The 22,756-nt window shown below is 39.4% G+C and overlaps 2 protein-coding genes across 3 annotated transcripts; one reads left to right on the top strand and one right to left on the bottom strand.

Annotated features, from left to right (window-relative positions):
• Nucleotides 1-436: 436 nt before the first annotated feature.
• Nucleotides 437-4,510, top strand: ficd (FIC domain protein adenylyltransferase). Its single transcript, XM_079607748.1, has 3 exons — nucleotides 437-665; nucleotides 1,256-1,587; nucleotides 2,574-4,510. Exons 2-3 carry the CDS (start codon nucleotides 1,317-1,319, stop codon nucleotides 3,650-3,652), a joined length of 1,350 nt encoding a protein of 449 aa, XP_079463874.1. The 5' UTR covers nucleotides 437-665; nucleotides 1,256-1,316; the 3' UTR covers nucleotides 3,653-4,510.
• Nucleotides 4,511-4,740: 230 nt separating this feature from the next.
• Nucleotides 4,741-22,477, bottom strand: sart3 (spliceosome associated factor 3, U4/U6 recycling protein). 2 transcript variants are annotated; one of them, XR_013796938.1, is made up of 20 exons: nucleotides 22,126-22,477; nucleotides 18,967-19,093; nucleotides 16,682-16,786; nucleotides 16,250-16,434; nucleotides 15,955-16,060; nucleotides 15,077-15,201; nucleotides 13,867-14,022; nucleotides 11,923-12,061; nucleotides 11,540-11,647; nucleotides 11,322-11,399; nucleotides 11,183-11,241; nucleotides 10,957-11,066; nucleotides 9,253-9,365; nucleotides 9,093-9,169; nucleotides 8,727-8,895; nucleotides 8,138-8,604; nucleotides 7,860-8,012; nucleotides 7,490-7,677; nucleotides 7,006-7,179; nucleotides 5,109-6,630 (listed from the first exon to the last, which is right to left on the bottom strand). XR_013796938.1 is itself a non-coding variant. In XM_079607734.1 (19 exons), the coding sequence occupies exons 1-19, from the start codon at nucleotides 22,321-22,323 to the stop codon at nucleotides 6,420-6,422; spliced, it is 2,874 nt and encodes a 957-aa protein (XP_079463860.1). In that variant the 5' UTR covers nucleotides 22,324-22,477; the 3' UTR covers nucleotides 4,741-6,419. The 2 variants fall into 2 exon arrangements, 1 of the variants encoding a protein (XP_079463860.1); XM_079607734.1 differs by lacking the exon at nucleotides 7,006-7,179 and having other exon boundaries at nucleotides 4,741-6,630.
• Between the last annotated feature and the right edge of the window lie 279 nt (nucleotides 22,478-22,756).

Raw genomic sequence — 22,756 nt, 5'->3', positions numbered from 1 at the left:
GAGCTAAGAGCCATGTCTTTCTCACTGCAACATAATTATATCGTAACGGATGTCTCAGATGTGAAGGAACAAAAACAAGGATTAATAAATAAATAAAAGAGCTGTCATTTATTTCATTGAGGCAATACTGACCCCTAGTGTTTACACTGGCAGGCAGAAGCCAGGTAAGTAGGATAAATATTTGGGGGAAAAAGAAAGCAAATTAACAATAGCCTACCTTTTTTATTAAATTGTAGGCTATAACTGATTTACAACAATAAAAGCTTTCCTCAACAAAAGAACAAAACTAAACATTTCCTCATAGTGAATCATTAATTTAACTAATATAATATACGTAAATACATATCTCTGCTTAAATAATATTGTAACTGGCAAAAAAAAAATGCTTATTAGATAAACAGTGGCCTAAATAACATTACATTCCAACGGATCCATCTTGTCCAATCATGTAGTTTCACGATCTGAAAAATGTGTTGCTGCGCGAGGGTGTGTGGCAAATATCTGACCAATCACTGAACGCATACTTAGTAAAATCAACCAATCAGTTTTAACCTTACAAGTATGCGATACTCTTTTCGCGGAAGTTGACGTTGCTAACAGCAGGGCAAACATTTCTGATCATATCCATAATTTATATTGAGAATAACACGTCTTTAACCAAGAAGGTATGTCTGAACATTTGCGTCTTGTTTTACATTTTATAAAGGACGTAACTAGCCGCTGCTTTTAGGGTTAGGATAAAGTCTTCCTGTAGAAATCAAATGCATGAATGATGTAATGACTTGTCATGGACTGTTTATTTTAATGTGTCTAAGTTATCATCGGGTGATCTTTCAGGTGTCAGATGTGGAAATATCTGGTTCTACAATATTATAAGTAACGTTATTTACCTACTGTGTTATGAAGAAAAGAAAAGAAAAAACGTCAGACAGTGTGTTTAAAACAGCTTACAAGACGGGTAACGTTATACATTTCAAATACTGGTTAGGTGCTTTAAAATATATAAATTATTGTATCTGTGGCCACTCCTGACCATAAGTAAATTTTAGACTACCAAAGAGCATGATTGTAACAAGTGTGGTAAAAAAAAAAATGACTGGGCATAAGAAGCATTCAGACTATTCCATAAACTGTCAGAATTCACAAAATCCACCTGACTCACATTTGACTGTAAGGGGATTTTATTTTATTTGAAATCTTGATTTAAAAAAAAATTGTCTTAACCTTCTCTCTCCCATGTTTTCTATTCTCACAGGTTTTCAGTTTCATGCTAGAATGTCGGACACGTGGCCTGCGAAATCTGGATTCCTCGACTGATGGCAGCTCTGGCAGTGTTTCGCCATGCCAGCGGCAGTCCTCTGCTCTGGAGTTGGGGACCCGTCCTGTTTGCCCTCCTGGGATCAGTATGTGTTCTGTTGCTGCCTTTAGTGGGCATAGAGGAACAATGCTGTGCCACGCTGAAGGGTATTGCTCTTTTGCGCTGCCAGCTGTGGGGGGGTGTCCAGCGGCCTGTTGTCCACACAACCAGCCTGACGGTCCCCTTCACAGCGCTAGACCTCCTGCCACAAAAACTCAAGCCCAGCAAAGGTACAGTTGAAGATGCTGCGGCTGACTCTATTTACATTCTTAATGCATGTCCCTGGACTTATTGTGCATAATATATTGATGAATTATTTATGTTATTCCAAATCAACTCTTCATAATCTTTCAAAAAATAAATAAATAGGGTTTTCCTCTGAAATTAGTCCTTCTGCTTGACTCTAAATGTATTATTAATCACTTGAATTATATATATTTAAGATGCCCTGGTTCAGTGTCTTATAATTGCAGTGACTTTTTCCAGTCTGAAACTCTGGTATATACTGTATATATATATATATATATATATATATATATATATAAATAAATAGAATACACACACACACACACACACAGCTATTCACAAGTTTAGGATTTATAAGATTTTTTATGCTCACCAAGGCTGCATTTATTTGATTTAAAAAACATTTTTTTTAAATATTATTACAATTTAAAATAACTGTTTTCTATTTAAATATATTTTAAAATGTAACTTATTCCTGTAATGCAAAGCTGCATCTTTAGTGTCACACGATTCTTCAGAAGTCATTCTAATGTGCTGATTTAGTGCTCAATAAACATTTATCATTATGAACGTTGAAAACAGTTATGCACATTCTTTGATGAATACTAGAAAGTTCAAAAGAACAGCATTTATCTGAAATAGAAAGCTTTTGTAACATTATACAGTGCCGTTCAAAAGTAAATTGTCCACAACTGTTTTCAACATTGATAATAATAATGAATGTTTTTTTTGAGCATCAAATAAGCATTTTAGATTTCTGAAGAATGATGTGACTGAAGACTGGAGTAATGATGCTGAATTCACAGGATTCACAGGAATAAATTATATTTTAAAATATATTCAAATAGAAATATTTTAAATTGTGATAATATTTCACAATATTATTGTTTTCTTTGAACCTACCTTTTGATTATGCGTCTCTCAGCTGGAATGTCATATTGTGTAACGCTCACCATCTGTATGTTTACAGAGACTCAGTTGGAGGCAAAGGCGGCTCTCCAGCAGGCTCTGGAGATGAAGAGAAATGGAAAAAGAGAGAAGGCTCATAAGCTGCTTGTCCACGCACTCAACATGAACCCTGAGTTTGTGGATGCGCTCACTGAACTGGGAACCATTCTGGAGGAGGAAAAAGATGTTGTCCAAGCTGACCACCTCTACACCAAGGCCCTCGCCATCTCGCCCTGTAACGAGAAGGCTCTGGTAAGCAGGGATCGCACTCTCCCTTTAGTCGAGGAAATAGATCAACGCCACTTTGGAATCATCGATGGAAAGGTGCGACGTCTCATGTCCATCCCCAAGGGCAACTCTGCCTTGCGTCGGGTCATGGAGGAGACCTACTACCATCACATTTACCACACCGTTGCTATCGAAGGCAACACGCTCACTCTATCGGAGATTCGCCATATCATCGAGACCAGATATGCTGTACCAGGTAAGAGTCTTCAAGAACAGAATGAGGCAATTGGTGTAGATGTAGCCATGAAGTACATCAACACCACCTTGCTGTCCCGTGCTGGAGCGATCACTGTAAATGACATCCTAGAGATCCACCTGCGGGTTCTAGGCTACGCCGATCCCGTGGAAGCCGGGCGATTCCGTGCTAGCCAGGTGTTCGTGGGACATCACATCCCTCCGCACCCGCAGGACTTAGACTGGCACATGCAGGAGCTGGTGCAGTGGTTGAACTCTGAGGAAGCGCTGCATCTACACCCGGTGGAGTTTGCAGCTCTCGCGCACTATAAACTGGTTTACGTGCATCCGTTTGTGGACGGGAACGGACGGACGTCCCGCCTGCTCATGAATTTAATTCTAATGCAAGCTAGTTATCCACCGATCACCATTCGGAAAGAGCAGAGGGTTGAGTATTACGCCGCCCTGGATACAGCCAACGAGGGTGACGTTAGGCCCTTTATTCGATTTATTGCGAAATGCACAGAAATTACACTCGACACGCTACTGATAGCCACAACCGAGCATGCAGTTGGGCTGCCTGGGTCAAGTAATCACGCCTGCCCTGACTGTAAACACACCATACCTGTGCATAGCTGAAAGATGTGTTGGTAGATGGGAAAAGATTGCACATGCATGTAAATTGAAGTGCCATATGGTCCACATCAGCCTCTGAAATAAATCATTGTCCAACCTTATTCTGCCAGCTTGGGTCCTACAGTACATGGACAAATTGTGGATCCATTTTGAGTTTTTTTTTTTTTGTGCATTTAATGTGTAGCTATATCCGTTACAAATCCCATGTTTGTTTGTTTTTTGACCGTGTAAAATGTCCTTATTTTACCCCTACAACTTTGTCAGTCAGTTTTAAATTAGAAATTAAAGAAAAGCTTTTCTTTTCTTGGAAAAAAGAATTAATTTGGTTTATGATTTTTAGACGCTTTGCCAGCTAAAGTAGATTTATTGTGAACTTTACAACTTGTTGGACACATTTCTCTCTTTGCATAAGACTAGCTACCAGGCTACAGTAAAGAAATGTCATGTTCAAAGATTAAACCTTTGTCATTACCTAGACTAGAGCATAATCCCTGATTTAGTTTTACATCACAAGTTTCTTTAGGTTTATTTGTAAAGGTCATTCGGTTTTAAATTTAACTGAAGTACATTTTCTTCTTTTGCGATATGAAAATGATTCAGTGATGTATGATGCAAGGGATATAATTTATTACAGCTGTTCAAAATGTTTTTTTCTGAAGATTATTGATTACAGGAATATTGTTGAAATGTTTGTCACAATGTGAACTTTTTTTTAATCAGTATCTTAAAAGATAATTTGATTAATTTTGGTTTGCCACTATCTAAGCACTTTAGTTTGATCTATTTAAACAAGTTTCATTAATATTATTACTACTTCTAAAAAGCTATTTTATTGTGTGTAATAAATTATTTTACAACTCATCTCTTTCTAGTATTTAGTGGATTTACATCTTAATTTCCTTTTGACTTTTCATATCCAGGTTAATACCTGTAGTCAGTTTCCATTATTGTGAAATATGTCCTGCTGATAAACAGAAAAATGTCAGATGTACCCTTGACAAAAGATCAAATCAGTCCTCTTATGAATTTGTTTTTAAACAAGGCTAAAAATCAATGTGAGCAATGCATAAATATCACACAAGTCATATGTTTGACAACCACATACATTTAATTGCTTCATTAAACAATTTAGGCCTTAAAACGAAAAGGATCAAATAAAATTAAACTGTATGACTACATACAACTTGAGCAACACAGGAAATACAAGAAGAGCATTATTAGAAATTATTGAGTGCCTAAAGATGACACTGACGTGGTAAATAAAAATGACCAATTTATAATCAAATGAGTTAACCAAATCAAGAATGTGCACAATTTATTACATGTATACTATTTTCATTATTTTTAGTGTGGAACAAGACATTGCAACAGCACTTTTTTTTTTTCCTCAATCACTACTTTAGGCCACTGTGGTGATCAAACGCAAATATATAGCTACTTTTTTTCTTTTCTTTTTTTATACTTCGTTCAAAATATACAAATGTTTTACAAAACTATGGTCAACCATTGAGGGGTTGAACAAGAATCAAACAATCAAAAGAACAATGCAGGAGGGAACTGTCTAGTGTAGAACACTATAGTTTAAAGAAATACATCAGCTTTACGTTTAATAGTGGATGAAATACACAAGTCCATCATTGCTATCAAAACCAGTAAATAATACTAATATCCAGGACATTTTAGATGATATATGTTGTGTATATATATACAATACAGTATATGATGGGTTCACAATCAGGTGAACTCGTAGTGGAAGGTTCTAGCGATATACAGCTGCATAGATTCAACTTCAGGAAAGGTCCAAATAGGTTGTAAAACTATCGTGCTAAGCCAGCCCTTTGAATATGACCACGTACGCATGTGAAATCTAAGGTTCTACACTGAATGTTGAATTGAATCTGGCTGTGGAGCGCAAGCTTTAACCTTCAGACCATTATTGAGTAGTGAGTACACAAGGTAAGGCAGGTTTGCAAGCTGTGTCAGCAGTTAAACAAGATTCTAGGGCAGCGCTTGGAGAAAATACAAAAATGCGTGATAAAACTCGGCAAATAGAATCTACTAATTTCCAGGACAGAGCTTTTAAATCAAGCGCTGCAGTCTAATCAACACCAAAGTTGAACCTCTTAGACACAAATGTGTTGTTGGCAAGGTGCTGGATTTTATTTGCTGACAAGATCATCTATTACCCTATTAAATCTTCATTTAGAGCTTTTATGAAGACATTACAGAAGTATGTTGTAAATCTACACATGCAAAATAGTTGTTTCAAATGGTCGTGGTACTGCAAATAAATTATTTATACAACATGCAGTTCAGATATTATATAAAATAAAGGTTTTGATCTTTATAATTTTGTTTGCTTTGACAAGGCAGAGGACGCATCTACAGATCAGCTGCGCCAAAGGGACCTATTGAGAAATTAAGCTGCGTTGAAACTTATGATACATCATGTATTTTCATATTAAATGTTCTTGCATAAACCTTTTAAAACAATGGTTCACATCCGTTTTAACATCCTGTTAAAAAAATACTTGCTGACAAAATCTGAAATCTGCCCCCTTTCTTTATTACTAAGAATTTAAAGAAAACAATACAGCTCACATCTCCATTGATTAGGTGTTAAAATAGTTTAATTATATATCTAGGGTGGTCGCGTATTTACAGAAAGTTGGCTAAATTAAAACGCTGTTTCTCCGCTGGACTTCGCAAGGACACAGCATGGCTTTCTGTCAGAAGGCAGGTATTCCTGTTGTGTTATCTGCAAACAATTTCACTTTTTGAGCAGCATCCTGGCAAAGTCCTCATTGGACAGAGACTTGGCTTGCGTGTCCAGGCTTGTGGTTCCAGGTCCTCCGTGCACTCCATCCGTCAGTGTGGCATGTGGTGCAGAAACGGTCCCGTTCTCCGCTTTGGCATCTGGAGCACTCTGTCTGTACAGAGAGCGTGGCAGCAGAGAGATCTGAGTGCGTCCTTTTCCCCTTCTGAAAAGAAATAATAATGTTTAAACAGAAAGAACTGATGTTTTCAGTAAATCAGGACTGTGAAAAGAAAATTGGAAAACTGTAGGATGTTAAACAGAGGCTTTGTCACATGATGTTAGGGCTGAAAAATTTGGGAAAATTTAATTGTGGGTTTTCTGATGTAAAAAAAAAAAAAAACTTGCTGTACTTTTTTGTGAGGCTGAAAAATCTGGGCAATTTTTTTAAAATATATTTATTTATTAAATAATAATTATAATTATGATCAATATTATTATTATTATTAAATAAAAATGTGTTTAACAAAATAAATATGTATTGTAATATTTCACTATAACAGAGTATTTAAGAAACAATTTAATTTTAGGGAGAGCTTACAGCAACAGGTTTATAAGCGCTTCTCTTTACAAATCTGGTAAAATGGTTGGCACGCTGTTCCCAAATTCATGTTATAAGCGACCCAAACTCAGAGCAACTCAGTTCGCAGTAAATGTTGCTCCACATAAATTCATCTCTGCAAGCGCTGTGAGAAAACGAAAATGCCACTTCACTCTGAAACACACAGCGCATACATTTTTTTCATTAAATTGCATCCTTTGTGATTTGATCATCACTATTTCATATCACAAATTTGTTTTTTATGCAATTATTCGCTCAGCCCTACGAGATAGTTACAGTTTATAGTTAAACAGGCAGCTGAGACCTTTTTTTCTTTCCCAGATCAAATATTACAAAACAACAACAACAAAAGTATTTTCTCTGGAGACATAGGGGTTTGTGAATGTTAGTTAATGTTGAGAAAAACTGTGGTCTTGGCTACAAGCAGAAATTCAACACGTGACCTGCCGCATCAAGTACTTACGCCCCCTGAGGTTGCCTTTGCATTGTTGCCCCCAGGATTCGACTAGGTGCTGCTTTCTCTTCCAGATTTCTTCTTGGGGGGTTGCTAATAGCAACAGAGAGTGTGAAGGTCTCCAACATGGTGCCGTCCATCTTCAGCACAGCCTGTGAAGCCTGTGCCTCATTCTCATATTCCACATATGCCAAACCCTACAGAGCACACACATAAATTACTATGGAGAGAAAACCTATTCCTCTAAGTTTTTGTTTAAAATTGTTTTTTTTGGACATGTGTAATATATTGTGGCAATATCAGCTTGGAGATGACTTATTTCAGGTATACTGGGACAGTCATGTTTTGTATTCATGTTAGTGACCCGAGACCTACACACCTTGGGTTTGCCTGAACGGTTGGTGACTAGCCGGATGGCTTTGATTGTGCCGTGTTCTTTAAAGAGGTCCTCCAGTGTCTCTTTAGTGCAGGTGTACGGCAGGCCCGAGATAAAGATCTTGTGCTTCTCCAATGACGTGTTGAACTTAAAAACCTGCCAGGAAGACATTGTTATAAAAATGCTTGACATTTAAAAAAAGGCAACCAATGCTCGCCAAAGGAAATTGTTCACTTGAACATAGGGATGTAAAAATTCAGTAGTATACACAGTGTAGATACCTTGAAATCAGGATTCTTGTTCTTGTCCACACAAGGAGACACATACATGGGCCGCCCATCCACCTCCTGCCTGTCCAGTTTCAGCGCCTCAGGTACAGCTAGCCGATCCTCAAACTGCACATAGCAATAGCCTCTAAACACACCTTTTGGTGTATACACGAGCCGCACCTGCTCTACTGTCCCACAACCCTTAAACAATGTTCGCAGCTTGCCCTCGGGGTCTTCCAGATTAAAGGACAAGTTACTGACAAACACACTATTTTCATCTTTGCGCTGCTCTTTTGACACGTCCTGGGGTTCTCGCTGTGCTTCAAGCGCTCTCTGCTGGTTCTTACGGAAACCAGGAGGCTCAGTTTTACGCGGTGGTGGAGGTCGTCGGCCGAAAAGCCCGCTTTCTGTCTCCATGAGCTCCTCTGTGGCCGTGCTGCCAAAGTCCCCCTCCCCTCGGAGCCTCTTGGATGGCAGCTCTGCACATATTTGACATGTCACTACAGCCAAAGTCTGAACCACACTGTTACCTTTTACAATTTGAAAAAAACTTTTTTTTTTACACAACAGAATTATAAAACCTAAAGCTCCCCATCCATACCTGCTTCCTCTCCCCATTCCTCCTCGCCATCGTCTTCAGCTTTCCGTTTATCCCCGGTTCTGTTTGCTTTCTGGCTCTTCTTTTGGCCTTTTTTATCTGCCTTGGCTTTCCTCCTTTGGTCAGCTTTATCCTCCTCTTGTCTGGCTAGGTTAGCCTCTTTTATAGCCACCTGCAGATACAGCATACAGATGGCTCATTTCTAAACATTAAAAAATAAATTTCTACATGGTGAGCTTCCTGCCAGATGCCTTAAACATGATACGCATATATATCTGAATGCTTAAATATTTCTGTTATTTTTAACAGGAAAAGGACAAATATGCCAAGTTTGGGGAAAATTCCAAAAAGACTAGTTATAGGACTGACTCTTGCTCTCTGCTCATTGACTCTGTTGAGTTTGGTCCCTGTTTTTTGGACTGCAGCATCCCAGTCTTCCAGAGAGCCTGTGAAAGACAACACCCACATAAACACCCAAAGCTGGACACCCGCATAAACAGCAGTATAAATATACATGAATTAAACTCACCCTCCACTCTTTCAAAGTTGAGCAGGACATCACACACGTGCTCAGGGTAGTCTGATGTACACTGTACAGCTCTGTGAAGAGCCTTCCTGCAGTGAACAGCATCTCCATAGGACCTGATCAACAAGCATACAAGCAATTTAAATAAATTAAAATAACCTCAACAACTTATTAGCTAGGGCTAAGTAAGGGGCAGCCCTATTAGCACACACTATTCTGATAAAACAAACAAATGTCATCAAGTCACGTAGTCCGTGAGTGACAGATCCTAAACATCAGTTATTTGTGGTAACTACAGTATACCGGTCAGGAAATCTAAACGTTCATCCCTATTATCCTTCGACCTCAAATATGGCTTATCATTTGAAACATTAAAGGGACACTTCACCCAAAAATGAAAATTAGCCCATGATTTACTCGCCCTCAAATCATCCTAGGTGTATATGACATTTTTCATTCAGACGAATACAATCGGAGTTATATAAAAAAAATGTCCTGGCACTTCCAAGGTTTATAATGGCAGTGAATGGCCATTTCTGTTTTGAAGTCCATTAAAGTGCATCTATCCATCATAAAAGTGCTCCACACGGCTCCGGGGGGTTAATAGAGGCCTTCTGAAGAGAAGCCATGGGTTCTTGTAAGAAAAATACCCATATTTATAACTTTATAATCTAAAATAACTAGCTTCCGCCAGACAACCGTACGCATACTACGCAAGTCGACTTACGCGAGTAACCCGTGACGCATGTAGGATGTAAGAGCATTGTAGGCTTAGACCCCTCTCAAAGGTTTGAACAAATAGGACTTTGCAACAAACTCAAGCTCCTCTATTACATAGAAATCATCCGACATTTCTCTTCAAAAGATCTTGACTTTTTTTTTTATTATAACTCCGATTGATTACTTGCCTCACAGACATGAGAAATATATCTATAGAAAGCATGAAATGTCTCATTTTAAATGAACCCATTCAAATCTGTGTGAAAGGTGCATTTCTACGTCGGAGATGACGAGTCAATGTCGTCAACTTTATCTTTGCAGCCGACACTGACACAAAAAAACACAAATTTATTAATAAACTATTATAATGTCTCTTTGCTCTTTTTTCTGACATTCATAATCATTTTGCAAGTGCTCTGAGGCAAGTTTTAATGTGTGTTCTTGAGCGTGGAATAGGCTATATTCCTATAACAGCCTATAGCTATATCTTAAACGCTCATGGTTTAATATTCTCCTCAGTAAATATTTATGTAATTAAATTAATATAAACGTGCGATTACTCGACTAATGGCTTAATGACTTTTATTCGGCTAGAAAAATATATTATCTATTAGCACACATTATTCTGATAAAAATAACAAATGTTTGTTTGCAAAAAATGTAATTAAAATGTAATAACTTGCTCAATCTTTAAAATTGACTGATTGATAAAAGGCTGTTGATATAATCAAGGTCACACAGCCAGTGAAAAATTATTGCACACATTATTTTTTTTCCCTCAAGTGAATGTAAATTTCAGAATATTTTAGTATTTGGGTAGTATTTTGTATTTTGGTTGCCTCAATCATAGCAGCACAGCAAGCTGCATAGACTCCACAAATGTATCACATTATCCAGCATAATTTGAGAATTATTTAAAGAGAATCTTGTTCTTCAACAGAAGCAAAAACATATGACTTGTTGCACAAACGGCTGAAAATTACTGACCTTTCCAGGTTGTAATATTCCAACCACATGTTGGCATATTTTGCATTCCCTTTTGTCATTATGCTGTCCCACAGTTCACGGGCCTTCTGCATGTTCTTACAGTGTAAAGCCTGTTTGGAGCAAACAGACACAAGCAGCACTGTTACAACTGCGGACAGACTGTAGTCAGCAGAATGACATTACTTAATGGAGGATGGACAGATGCAATGGTATAGTGTTTCCCCACCTCTATCTTTGCCCAGATCTGCATTATTGTGCAGGACAGATCTCCACTTTCACTGAACCCTGAGAAGTGAGACAGTAGTTAAATATTTCTTTCTACCAAGTCTGCTCTCATACCTCATAAAATCAGACAAGATACTTACTCTCTTCAACATCCTGTTTCAGGTAATCAAGGGAGCGTGCAAAAGCTGCCCGCAGCTCGTCCAACTCCCTGCTCCACTCTGCAATGATCAACAATTTCATCAATAGTAAAATCACCAGATTCACTCATCTGACATCAGCTGTGACTGTGGACCAAAACTTGAGAATGTAAGAATAGATCAGAAAAAAAAGAGCAGAAAAGAAAAGAATATGGTCTTGCCTTTGCTGAAATCAACACGTCTCCTCAAGTAGTCCAAATAAGATTGCCAGATATCTACATAATCAGTTGCCTGGATGAATCCTGCATTCAGGGCCTTTTCAAACACATCTAAGGACATATTTTTGCATGTTAAAAATGGTTCTATTCCTGCAAAAGGTTTTTGTCATTCATAAATTGATTCAACATTACAGTGTTCCTACACCTTTTGTCATTATTTCATAGAGATTGCACACAAATATATATATTTATAAAATATATAAATGTCATATTTAGAACCGAGCATAATCTAAGAGTTACATTAACTACAAACTTTTTTTTCCCATGACAATAGGAAGCCTGTTCTAAAACACAACATTTGACGCAGAAATTATTGAAACGAGTACCTGTCACTGTCTGATGGTCTGTCCCATGCCGCTCTAAAGCTAAAAGATAGCTCTTCCACAGGCCCATGGTCCAGGGACAGTTCCTGACGGCTCGCTCATGAGCAGATAACACTAGATCTTTTATTTTCAACTGACGATCCTGAGGTAGAACAGAAGAAAGAAAGAAAAAGATGAGCAAAGTCATACTTTTTTTTTTTTGCAGTAGGTGTAGAGAGTAGGTGTGAGTGACCAAGCAACATCCACTCAAACACAAAAATGATAGTTTATCACCTAAACCTTCTACTTGTGAATTTAGAAAATTTTCAACTGAACATTTTAAAAATATACATATACCAAAGGGAAAGTTCAAAATCCTGTTTCAAAGCTGTACTATTTAATAACATATGGATGTTGTTTAACAGGTAAAAACCAGAAATAGACTTGTTTCAAACAAATGCAGAGGAAATGAGAAAAACTATACTTTTGTTCTACAAACATGACTGCAACTTCAGGTTGCGTGCCTGATTTTTCCAACTTCACAGAATTGCAGAGATTGAAACAAATATACATCAGGATGAATGACAAGCAAATTCACACCTGAATATTTTGTTTCACTCAGAAACATGTTACACAATTGAAGTCAAAATACAACCAAAATTCAAATTTATAGATATGTACAATCAAGATATTAATACAACATTGCTTGTTTAAATGTACAGAAAATATCTTAAGCCTTTTTGCCTTCCACACCAAAGCCACTGAATATGCTTCAGGAAGAGCAGGTGGTGTGTGTGATGAGTAGTCTGTAATGATCATAATTCCCCGTCCAATCCAGCACTGCTGTTCTCCTGCCAACCCATTTACAAGCACATCTGCTGCTCAAAAATTACATGTAGCATCAGGCTAAAGGAGACATTCAGCACTTCTCCATTGTAAAAGAGGTTTAATCTACAGCCAAGACAAATCGGTCTGATGGAAATTGCCTTACATCAATAACCATTCAGTAAAATGCAATAATGGCTTTACAAACGGGAGAGATGAATAAAATCCCTGCTTTGCACACCCTATGCCAACTCAACATCTGCTCACTGCTCTTCTGTTTTTGTTTCATCAAAGACTGAATGTGGATATCTTTTGAAGTATCAATCATGGTAGCAACGTTCTTTGAAGCATACAAGACTACTCCACAAATAAAACTATAGCCAAATAGATGGTGCATGGAATATTAGTAAGAAAGAAAGAAATGAAGATTCCATTCCACTAAGGAAACGGATCTAATACTCGTTCCTAAAGTGGTGCAGGTCATTGGTTACGTAGAAGGCTTAAGATACAATACAGCACTTTGTAAAACCAAGTAATAACCCCCTATATCCATTAGGCAAAGCAGCTCTGTGACTCTCAGTGTGGGGTGCATATAATTTAGGTAAATAGCATCTCAATTTAATCACCTAAGAGAGTACAAGTATGGAGGCTTGATTTAATTACTTCACACATCCATAGCTGCCAGGAATTCAACCGCCTGAATGAATTCCACTAACACACTCCAGCCCATAGCCCTTAATGCAGAAGTTCATTAATTTCAGTCGTTGAATCAGAAAGCCCAAATGGATAGAAGCTTTGGCTGCTAATATGGGGAGGTGTCATGCTCTCCTCTTCTCGTTCTTATTTTTCTCCCCCTACGCGCCTTCCACCATCTCTCTTTCTGTCTTGTTAACTCGCTGTTTTCCCCCTCTCCCTCCCTCCATCTGGTGTGGTGCTGGCTCTCTAATGTGTTCTCAGCTGCAACTGCGCTGTTACGCGTTTGTGGCTTGTGCATCTCATTACCATACCATTAAAGCAATTAATATGTTCCTGAATAAACGGAGGGAGGTGTGGGGCTGGCACATGTGCAGACGCAAATTCATTTTGTGAGCTGTGCGAAGGGCTGCTGGGTAAAGGGGGGCGGTGCTTATGCAAGTCACTCACCAGATACGCGTTGTATTTGATCCACAGGTCTGGCACAAGGCAGTTCTCCGCCAGTGCTCGCTCAAATATAATCTGGACACGTGCCGGATCCCCTTCCTTCATCTCAAAGTCTATATACGCTTGATACTCCGCCAGCTTTGGAGTTTCAGAGACCAGCTAGAACATCAAAAAGAACACCATTAGAAAGCACAAAAGATAAACAACAGTTTGAATTTAACAGAAAAAAGGGCCATACAGGGAAATTACATCTGTTCTAATTAAAAGAGAGCAAGAGCACTGAACTGATTGTTGTAGAGTTTAATTATAATTAGTGACTGGGTGCTTTCATTTAAAATAAGTGCAGTGCAATTCTGTTCACCATTAAAAATTACTTCTACTTTCTGGGAACATGGCACATTCTCCACTTTCAATGGCAACAGCACTAGTTAGGTTGAATTTGTTTTCTGATTTCAGTTCCTCTTGTGACTTGAGTGAATTATTTGTTGAATATGACTTGAGTGAATTATTTGTTGAATATGAAAATATGCACAGTTTAAATAATAGCATCTACATGTTAATGCTTCACTGCTACACAAAAGGGTCACTGATTAGTTTATATATTTGTCAGGTTGAGGTCTACAAGCTTTAAAGTCAACCTTAGCTATCCATAGCCATTTTCTTTCTCTAATGTGCTAAATGTACAAGACAAACAGGATATTCAAAGTGGGGGGAAAAAGGTAGAGCATGACTTGATTTTGTCCTCTGGGAATCAATTAAATAGTGAAAAGTGTTCATGATTTGAAGTCAATTATGGAGGACTGCCACCAATACCAATTTGGTTAAGCAGCCTTAATGATGTCAGCAGAAAAGGAAGTTGTTTCAGAGATGGTTTAAGCCTTTAAGAAAGACTAGGAAGAAAAAGAAGAAACAAGAAAAGACCAGAAATGTGTAATAAGAAAGTAAATTGAGATTTCATGTTGACTCCTGGGGTAAAAATGTGTGAAATTATAGTGTTGATTAGCATACGTTTGTGGACAAAGAGCTTTCATTACCACAGATGGTTAATTCATTCAGAATCTCTAAATGACACTTGTGAAGACTGATTTTGGCTGTAGGCAGGTTACTGCTATAAAAGATTTTAACATCATAACCAATAATTTTGCATAAAATTATGATGGAAAAATCAGAAAACCAAAGGGTCTCTACAGCAATGAGACACGGGCATAGTTACCAAAGCCTCCTCGTAAGGTTTGCATTTCTCCATCTGTTTCAGGGCACGTCTGTACTGGTGTGTGACCGTCTCAGGTACGCCATCATCAGCCCAGTCAGAGTACTCCGCATACGTTCCCTCCATATCTACACAACACAACGTTAACACAAACATGAGAAACAAAGCATCCAGATATTTCAACTTTCAAAACCTTTTCACTGTTACTGGAACACAGTGTCTGTTCTGTTTCAAAGATGCTTTGAAATAGTCTCTCTGTTACTACTGCATTTCTCACCTATGTCGCCACTACAAGGCAATTTTATGACACAGAAATAGGGCAATAGAAACATGAGCCGTGCTGTACGAAAGCCCAATCAGTAATCTGGCTCTCTTAGCTGAGTGGGATGTGATCATCGCTTTCTCCACCGTATCTCCTGTGCCAAAAGCAGCCGGCAAGGAGGAGAAAAAAAAAACCTGCTCACAAAACCAGACCATCTGGATATCTGCAGGCTGCTCCTGGCTCTCCTGTCTCTAGCCTGTGTTACAGTGTCTGGCAGCGCTGGTGTCTACTTGACAAAATCTATACTACTTGGCTTTCAGAAACGTACATGAAAGGAAACCCCATGCAACGGTCAATTTTATTTGTAACTCAAGTCTTAATCAATACCATCTGACCAGATTTCACTTCGGTCTAGACATGTTGTTCTCAGTTTAGTTTATTTCTGCCAAATTGCGCAATCTTATATTCATAGTCTAAATTCTTTCAGCATCCGTTCTCCCGAACCTTTCGGCCTGTGGATAAGTTTTTCCGATTATTCATTCCAACACTGGAAAGAGAAAGAGACAAGAAAGAATGGGAAAGTGGAGGACTGAGAGGAGAGAAACAGAGCAGTTCTCACCCATCAGAGGTACAGCTAGCTGCCGCCTGAAGAGTGTGTGTATGCGGTCGAGCTGGGCGTTTAACAGCTCCTGCTGCTCCTGTGATGGAACGCTGCCAGGAGGAGGCTGAACACGAAAGAAGGGGTTAAAACACTAATACAATACAAAACACTGCAATCGTTTAAGATATTTATACTTCTCATTACTATTCATGCGATATTTAATAACAAGCCTTTCAGTTTGGCTATTTTGACAGCCACTTAATGGCACGCTGATATTCTGTAATAAATTTAAGTAGGAACCCCGAGTACATACCTGTACTGTTGAGAGAATAACAATCTCAAACTCCCTGTAGGCCTCCCAGATTGAAGCTCCTTTAGTCACGTGTACACCCACGGCAGTCAGTGCCCTCTCAAAGATGGACCGAACACGCTCAATCCCTCCCTGAGCTCCCATTCCCCCGATGGAGTACTGTACATATTCCAACCAGATCTCTGGACCTGTGAATGGGTTAAACATTATCAGCAGCTTTTTTTTAATCCCCCAGCACAGGTTTATCTCAAAACAATCCATCATACAATTCAGAAGTAATTACATGTTCTTTATCAGATTATTGGTGGTAACTGAATGCGTTTTACAGTCAGCTCAAACACAAAAATATTACACTTAGAAAACACTACAAAATTTGACCAAATTAAACTTGTTTCTAAGAACTGAAGATTATGAACATAATTAAGACACACTTACACACATAATCGTTGACAGCCCTCTCAAACAGCTCGTAGACTTTCTCGCGCTCCGATTCGTCTTCTGTTAGGCGAATTTCATCCTTAAGCCAGTCCAGCCAAATCTCTGTTCCACCAAACATATTCAGTCAAACATAGCACGCAATAGGCATTTTATCACTTGTTTGTAATACATACACATGTAATACATACACATGTGCCATTTCTCCCACACTTCTACCAGCACTCACACACATCATCAACTCATCCCTCCACACTGGCACTTTTCCTACAGCATTCAAGCAGGCTCGGGTAACTCCACTGCTTAAGAAACCCACATTAAACACATCACTCTTAGAGAATTACAGACCTGTCTCTCTCCTACCGTTCATTGCGAAAACACTTGAACGAGTTGCCTTCAACCAAGTAACATCCTTCCTCTCTCTGACCAACCAACTAGACGTAAACCAATCTGGCTTCAAGAAAGGGCATTCAACCGAGACTGCATTGCTGTCAGTCACAGAAGCCCTACGGATCGCAAAAGCTGCCTCCAAATCATCAGTTCTCATTCTCCTGGATCTGTCTGCTGCCTTCGACACTGTGAATCATCAGATCCTCCTGTCCACCCTCTCATCACTGGGCATCACTGGAACTCCTCTCCACTGGTTTGAGTCCTATCTCACAGGTAGGTCCTTCAGGGTCGCATGGAGTGGCAAGGTATCCAAAGAACATCAACTGACTACAGGGGTTCCTCAGGGTTCAGTTCTTGGACCGCTCCTCTTCTCCATTTACACCACATCACTGGGACCCATCATACAGGCACATGGCTTCTCTTACCATTGCTATGCTGATGACACCCAGCTCTACCTCTCATTTCCACCTGATGATCCCACAGTAGCTACACGTATCTCAAGCTGTCTGGCGGACATCTCGGCGTGGATGAAGGAACATCACCTGCAGCTCAACCTGGCAAAGACTGAGCTTCTCGTCCTCCCTGCCAACCCGTCCCTGCAGCACGACTTCACTATCCAGCTAGATTCAACTTTAATCACCCCATCAAGGTCGGTCAGAAACCTTGGAGTAACATTTGATGAGCATCTGACCTTCACAGACCACATCACAAAGACAGCTCGATCATGCAGGTTTGCACTGCACAACATCAGGAAGATCAGGCCCTTCCTAACTGAGCATGCAACACAACTTCTCGCCCAGGCCTTGGTTATCTCTAGGCTTGATTACTGCAATGCTCTTCTGGCTGGTCTTCCATCATGTGCAATTAAACCTCTACAAATGATCCAGAATGCTGCAGCCCGTCTTGTCTTCAACGAGCCCAAAAGGGCCCACGTCACTCCTCTGTTCATCTCTCTGCACTGGCTACCACTCGCTGCTCGCATCAAGTTCAAGGCATTGACGCTTGCTTACAGATCGACCACAGGCTCAGCTCCCTCCTACTTTCACTCGCTCCTACGAGTCTACATCCCTACCAGAAGCCTGCGATCGGTCAATAAGCGACGACTCGTGGTACCATCACAGAGAGCCACAAAATCACTCTCCAGAACATTCTCATTCACGGTTCCTTGCTGGTGGAATGATCTCCCTACCCTCATCCGGAATGCAGAATCCCTGACCACATTCAAAAGACAACTGAAAACTCATCTCTTCCGTGAGCACTTGACCTAAAAAAAAAAAAAAAAAAATAATAAAAAAAAAACCTCTCCTTTACCCTCCTTTGTTTTGGCTTATGCTACTCTGAGCAATTCCAGAACTTTGTATTTTGAGCACTTCTTGCGTTATTTTTGCTTCTTCACAATGACTCGCTTGTTGTAGTCCTCAGTTGTAAGTCGCTTTGGATAAAGGCGTCTGCTAAATGACTAAATGTAAATGTAAATGTAAATGTATTTACAGACTGTAAATACATACATATGTTTAAAGACTTAATTTTTTGATTAAAATATTCCTTTATATACACCAACTCATTTTTATCATTTCACTTTCAAAGGTTTCCCCCCTTTTATCCCCTATTGCTGCCAGCGCTTTTAACACACTCTCATTATGTCCAGTAAATCAATATGAATCGCTATCACAATTCAAATTAATTGTTATCTGCAAAGTTGCTCAGTCCTGTTTCTAGAAAGCAACTTTCCTGGGGAGTGATGTGTATTCATTCAACCCTCAAGAACAAATTCACAAAATAGCCAGGACTCTAAAAGCACTAGTTGTCCTTTCACTAAAACTCTGGCTACCGCACAAGGCACACAAAGAGAACAAAAAAAAACAGAAGTGGGAAACAAAATAAGGATGTCCCACCTTCAGTGAGAGGAAAGAGTTCACTCATCTTCTGCCTGGCCTTGCGCAGTCTGTGAAGCTTCCCTTCTTGCCGCAGAAGTTTGATCAGGTCCACATGGCAGTTGTAATCAAATGCATTGATTGACAGCTGTAGAAATGGGACACAGGATGTTGACTTTTGCTTTCTGAGATTCACATGGTATTTACAAAATATTAAACAAATGCAATCTTGATTCACAAAAGGGGCTTTTGCACCAGAGGAACATTTTCATTGTTTCTAAACTACTGGCGGAAGTACTCGCTTGGTGTGTTTCCACCGCAGGAACTGGCAATGATTTTAGCCATAGAAATACAACTTTGGGGGGACTGAATTAGCTCCTACTTCACAAAGTCGAGGCACTTCTCAACCAATCACGCCATCCTCTTAATGCCACACTTAAATGACATTGCTGTCAGTCGGCTTACGTAAGAGTTTCTACTGGTGGTGCTAATGCAACCAGGAAAACGCCCCAAAGGGAAAATTTTGTTCTAGGGGTGGCTAGGCCTAGTTCTTATAACCACCCGGTGCGAATGCCCCTAAAAAGTATCCTGTAGAAAGTTGACCTACAAAAGTTTAATATCAGTTTAAAATAAAACAAATTCAAATCCTTCAGAATAAATAGCCCACATCAATATGAAATTATATTGCTCAAAGAAAATGCTTAAATGGGAAGCATATACACAAAATACCACATGATTGCAACTAGGGCTGTGACGGTATGGGAATTTTTCTTACCGCGGTGAAGAAGCAACAAATCTCGCGGTTTGGCGGTTAACCGACCAAGTCCGGCAAATGCCACAGGATGGTTAATTCTAAGATGCGATCTTAAATTAGTAGTATTTCCTCACGAGACGGATACTTTTGTGCTACAAATACAGCATACTGGCTCGTCCAAATTCACCGGCTGCCCCTTGTCACCTGCCTCAAAGCCAAAATGTGCCCAAATAGGCGACACAGTATTTGGCTTAGACACTAGATTCGTGGCCATTTTTTGAATAATGTTGAATAACATTCGGCTAGCGCCATCAACTGTTATTGCTTATACCACATAAGAGAAGTATTGCTACTTGCAATTAAAATCTAACTCCAACTGTTTACGTTATGCTTTTGTCTTTTATGCCTGTGTTTGTGTATATTTAATTGAACATTATCTGTAAACATCACAAGTACTGAAACCTAGCAGTTAATTAATAATAATCAGACACAGACAAAAAATAAATCCCCCATATGTTTAATGGACTGTCCCTCCCTTGCGCGGGAAGCATTTTTTCTTCTTCTCCAGAAGCCCTTAAACATAGGACTCGCGGAATACAGTATATTGTAAGCAAAGATGAATGCGTTTATAGTTCATATCACACACCATGTGCACTCCTGTAACTTTCAGCAAAAAAAAAAAAAAAAGTCCGGTGATGACCTCACACCGCGGTAGGCATCTCATTAACGCGATATTGCGGTGATGCGGTTATCGTCACACCCCTAATTGCAACGCTTAAGGGAGTATGCAAGCCAAGGTATGAACTAAATAATGTCTTCTAAACTGCATCATCATATATTCTTGCTTGATTTTTTCCAAACATTTAACCAATACATTTGGTTGGGTGGGATGGCTAAAGCTTCATCTGGACAAGGCAGGCATTCACTGTAGTCTATTGCACAAGAGTGGGAGACACTGGAACAGTTCCACTTCCCACGGAGAGCAAATATCTGTAGGACTTAACATTAAACAGATAATGTGACTGGTTTTTGATCCACTATATTTAGCAGGGAACAAGCTAAACTTTGATTTCGGCTTTCTTATGCATTATAACAAAACATAAACTGGCTCATGGTGTAGTAGAGATCAGACACACTTGGCAAATTTTGCATTATAGCTGTTGCATGGTTGTTGTTGAACAGGGACTTGACTACTGTAGAGATCCATGCAAATCACCATCTTTCATTAATTTATGAAGGTCAGAAATTAATTCAGAATGGAACAATTCAATGCAAGGCCATAGTGACTCAACCAAACCTGTGCATTTATCATGGCAACTAATTATTATTTTTTACAGAATCACATAGAAAGCTGACACCCATGAACAAAACATCTTAAAACATCTTTTTTTTAAAAAAACATCTTAAACCAGTCTAAGCTAGTTTCTGATCTTCTAGCCTGGTCTGTCGGAATATTTTAGAGGGCTTTGGATACTTTCTAGCTGGAGAACCAGCTGAAGACCAGTTTAATACATTTTATGTAATTGGCATAACATATGCATTTGGAAGATGCTTTTATCATAAGCGATTTGCACTGTATCAAAGGTATACATTTGATCAGGTCATCCTTTCCCTAGAAATCAAACCCATGACCTTGCTAGACAGTTTTTAAAAGAAACATGCAGTTCTGGCAACATAAAGCCCTCTATTGTGCCACATTGGTGTTTTCGTATTCTGTACACAGTTCGTCAAATCAGAATCATCATCCACTCCAAAACAGAAGTCAAGCCCCCAAGAGACCAGAGCAACACAAAGAATCCCAAACCAAACACGTGGACATGACAACTGTGCAAAAGTATCTTCACCCCCATGAAAGCCTAATTTGCATGTGGTCTGCAACCCAAAACTAATGTCTAATAATCATGATTCAAGTCTAAAATCACCACAGCATCTATTAGGCGTCACTCTTGACAACTCTGTTGCATACAACTCCTATGCATACGAGCTCTATGGCGCGTGTTTGAACTCCGTGCGCACAGCACGCGTCGTCGAAACACTCCAACAGTAAACTTTATTCTTATAAATCGTACATAAAGTCTTTAGACATGCAAGGGCACAAAGCTCCATAGACACATTTGGGACTGCATATGGGTGGAAAACAAGTAAAGAGGCTAAATGAAGGGGCAGTTTGGAGGGATTAAATATCATGGCACAAGTGTTTGCTAGCTCACTAAAGCCTTTGCTAGCCACATTCCTCAGGAACAGTTGAGCATTTCTGTATTATTATTACTCCTAGCCATGTATTTGATATGTTAAGCATGTATGATCTCTCTAATAAACGGGTTCTGGTAAATATATGTGCAGAAACTCCCCAGCAGAGTCGTTCGTGCCGTGTTTTGAGAGCTGCGTATGTGAGGAGAGTCGTTAGCCTCATTCATTCCTCTCACCTGCTCCTCCAGCCGCTGGATCTCTGCTTCATTCTCCCGCTCGTCCTCAGACGTGTTCTCTTCATCTTCCTCCTCGGAATGCTCAACTCCCATCCCTTCTTCCTCTTCCTCCTCCGACTCCATCTCTCGCTCCATGCCCTCAGCCTCCTCTTCGATATCTGGCAACAACGTCTGTTCTTCGTTACCCGTCGCCGCCATGTTGAGTCTTATCTGCCTGGAAACAGGGGCAGGGCTCGCGCACACAACACAAGCGCTCGCGCGAAAAACAAGGGGGCTCGTTCAACTAGAAGGCGGGGCTCGAGGGGAAAACAGGGGGCGCGTCCCAACTACAGGCATTGGCCGCTGTCAGTTCGGCGTTTGTTACTGTAGTTTCAACTTTCCAACTAAATTATTTGTGGTGGATTGAGAAACTCTCTTCGTTTGTCAACATTAAAGTTTTTCATGCCTTTGTTCAATGCAGCAGACAGCAGTAATAACACATATACATTACAAATTTCAGAATATTCACATATAATATGCATGCTAAATGTGAAGTATTTAATATTACTGTAACCGAGCTTTTGTATTGGGTTCTTTAATCTGTTCAATTACTAATTTAAACATGCTAAATATTATATTTATAAATTATATA

The sequence above is a fragment of the Phoxinus phoxinus genome, assembly GCF_949152265.1.
Source record: "Phoxinus phoxinus genome assembly, chromosome: 3".
NCBI classification, from domain to species: Eukaryota; Metazoa; Chordata; class Actinopteri; order Cypriniformes; family Leuciscidae; genus Phoxinus; species Phoxinus phoxinus.
Note: the sequence above shows the minus strand (reverse complement) of the source record. Positions and strands in the feature narration are given on the sequence as shown.

Bases quoted from the DNA above. Each gene is read 5' to 3' on its own strand.
- sart3 (XM_079607734.1), bottom strand. From the start codon at position 22,323: ATGGCGGCGACGGGTAACGAAGAACAGACGTTGTTGCCAGATATCGAA. The intron at 11,400-11,539 runs GCAAGACCATAT...TGATCATTGCAG, and splicing joins ACGTGTTGATTTCAGCAAAG to AGTGGAGCAGGGAGTTGGAC. The intron at 9,170-9,252 runs GTGAGTTTAATT...TGTCTTTCACAG, and splicing joins CAACTTTGAAAGAGTGGAGG to GCTCTCTGGAAGACTGGGAT.
- ficd (XM_079607748.1), top strand. From the start codon at position 1,317: ATGGCAGCTCTGGCAGTGTTTCGCCATGCCAGCGGCAGTCCTCTGCTC. The intron at 1,588-2,573 runs GTACAGTTGAAG...GTATGTTTACAG, and splicing joins AAAACTCAAGCCCAGCAAAG to AGACTCAGTTGGAGGCAAAG.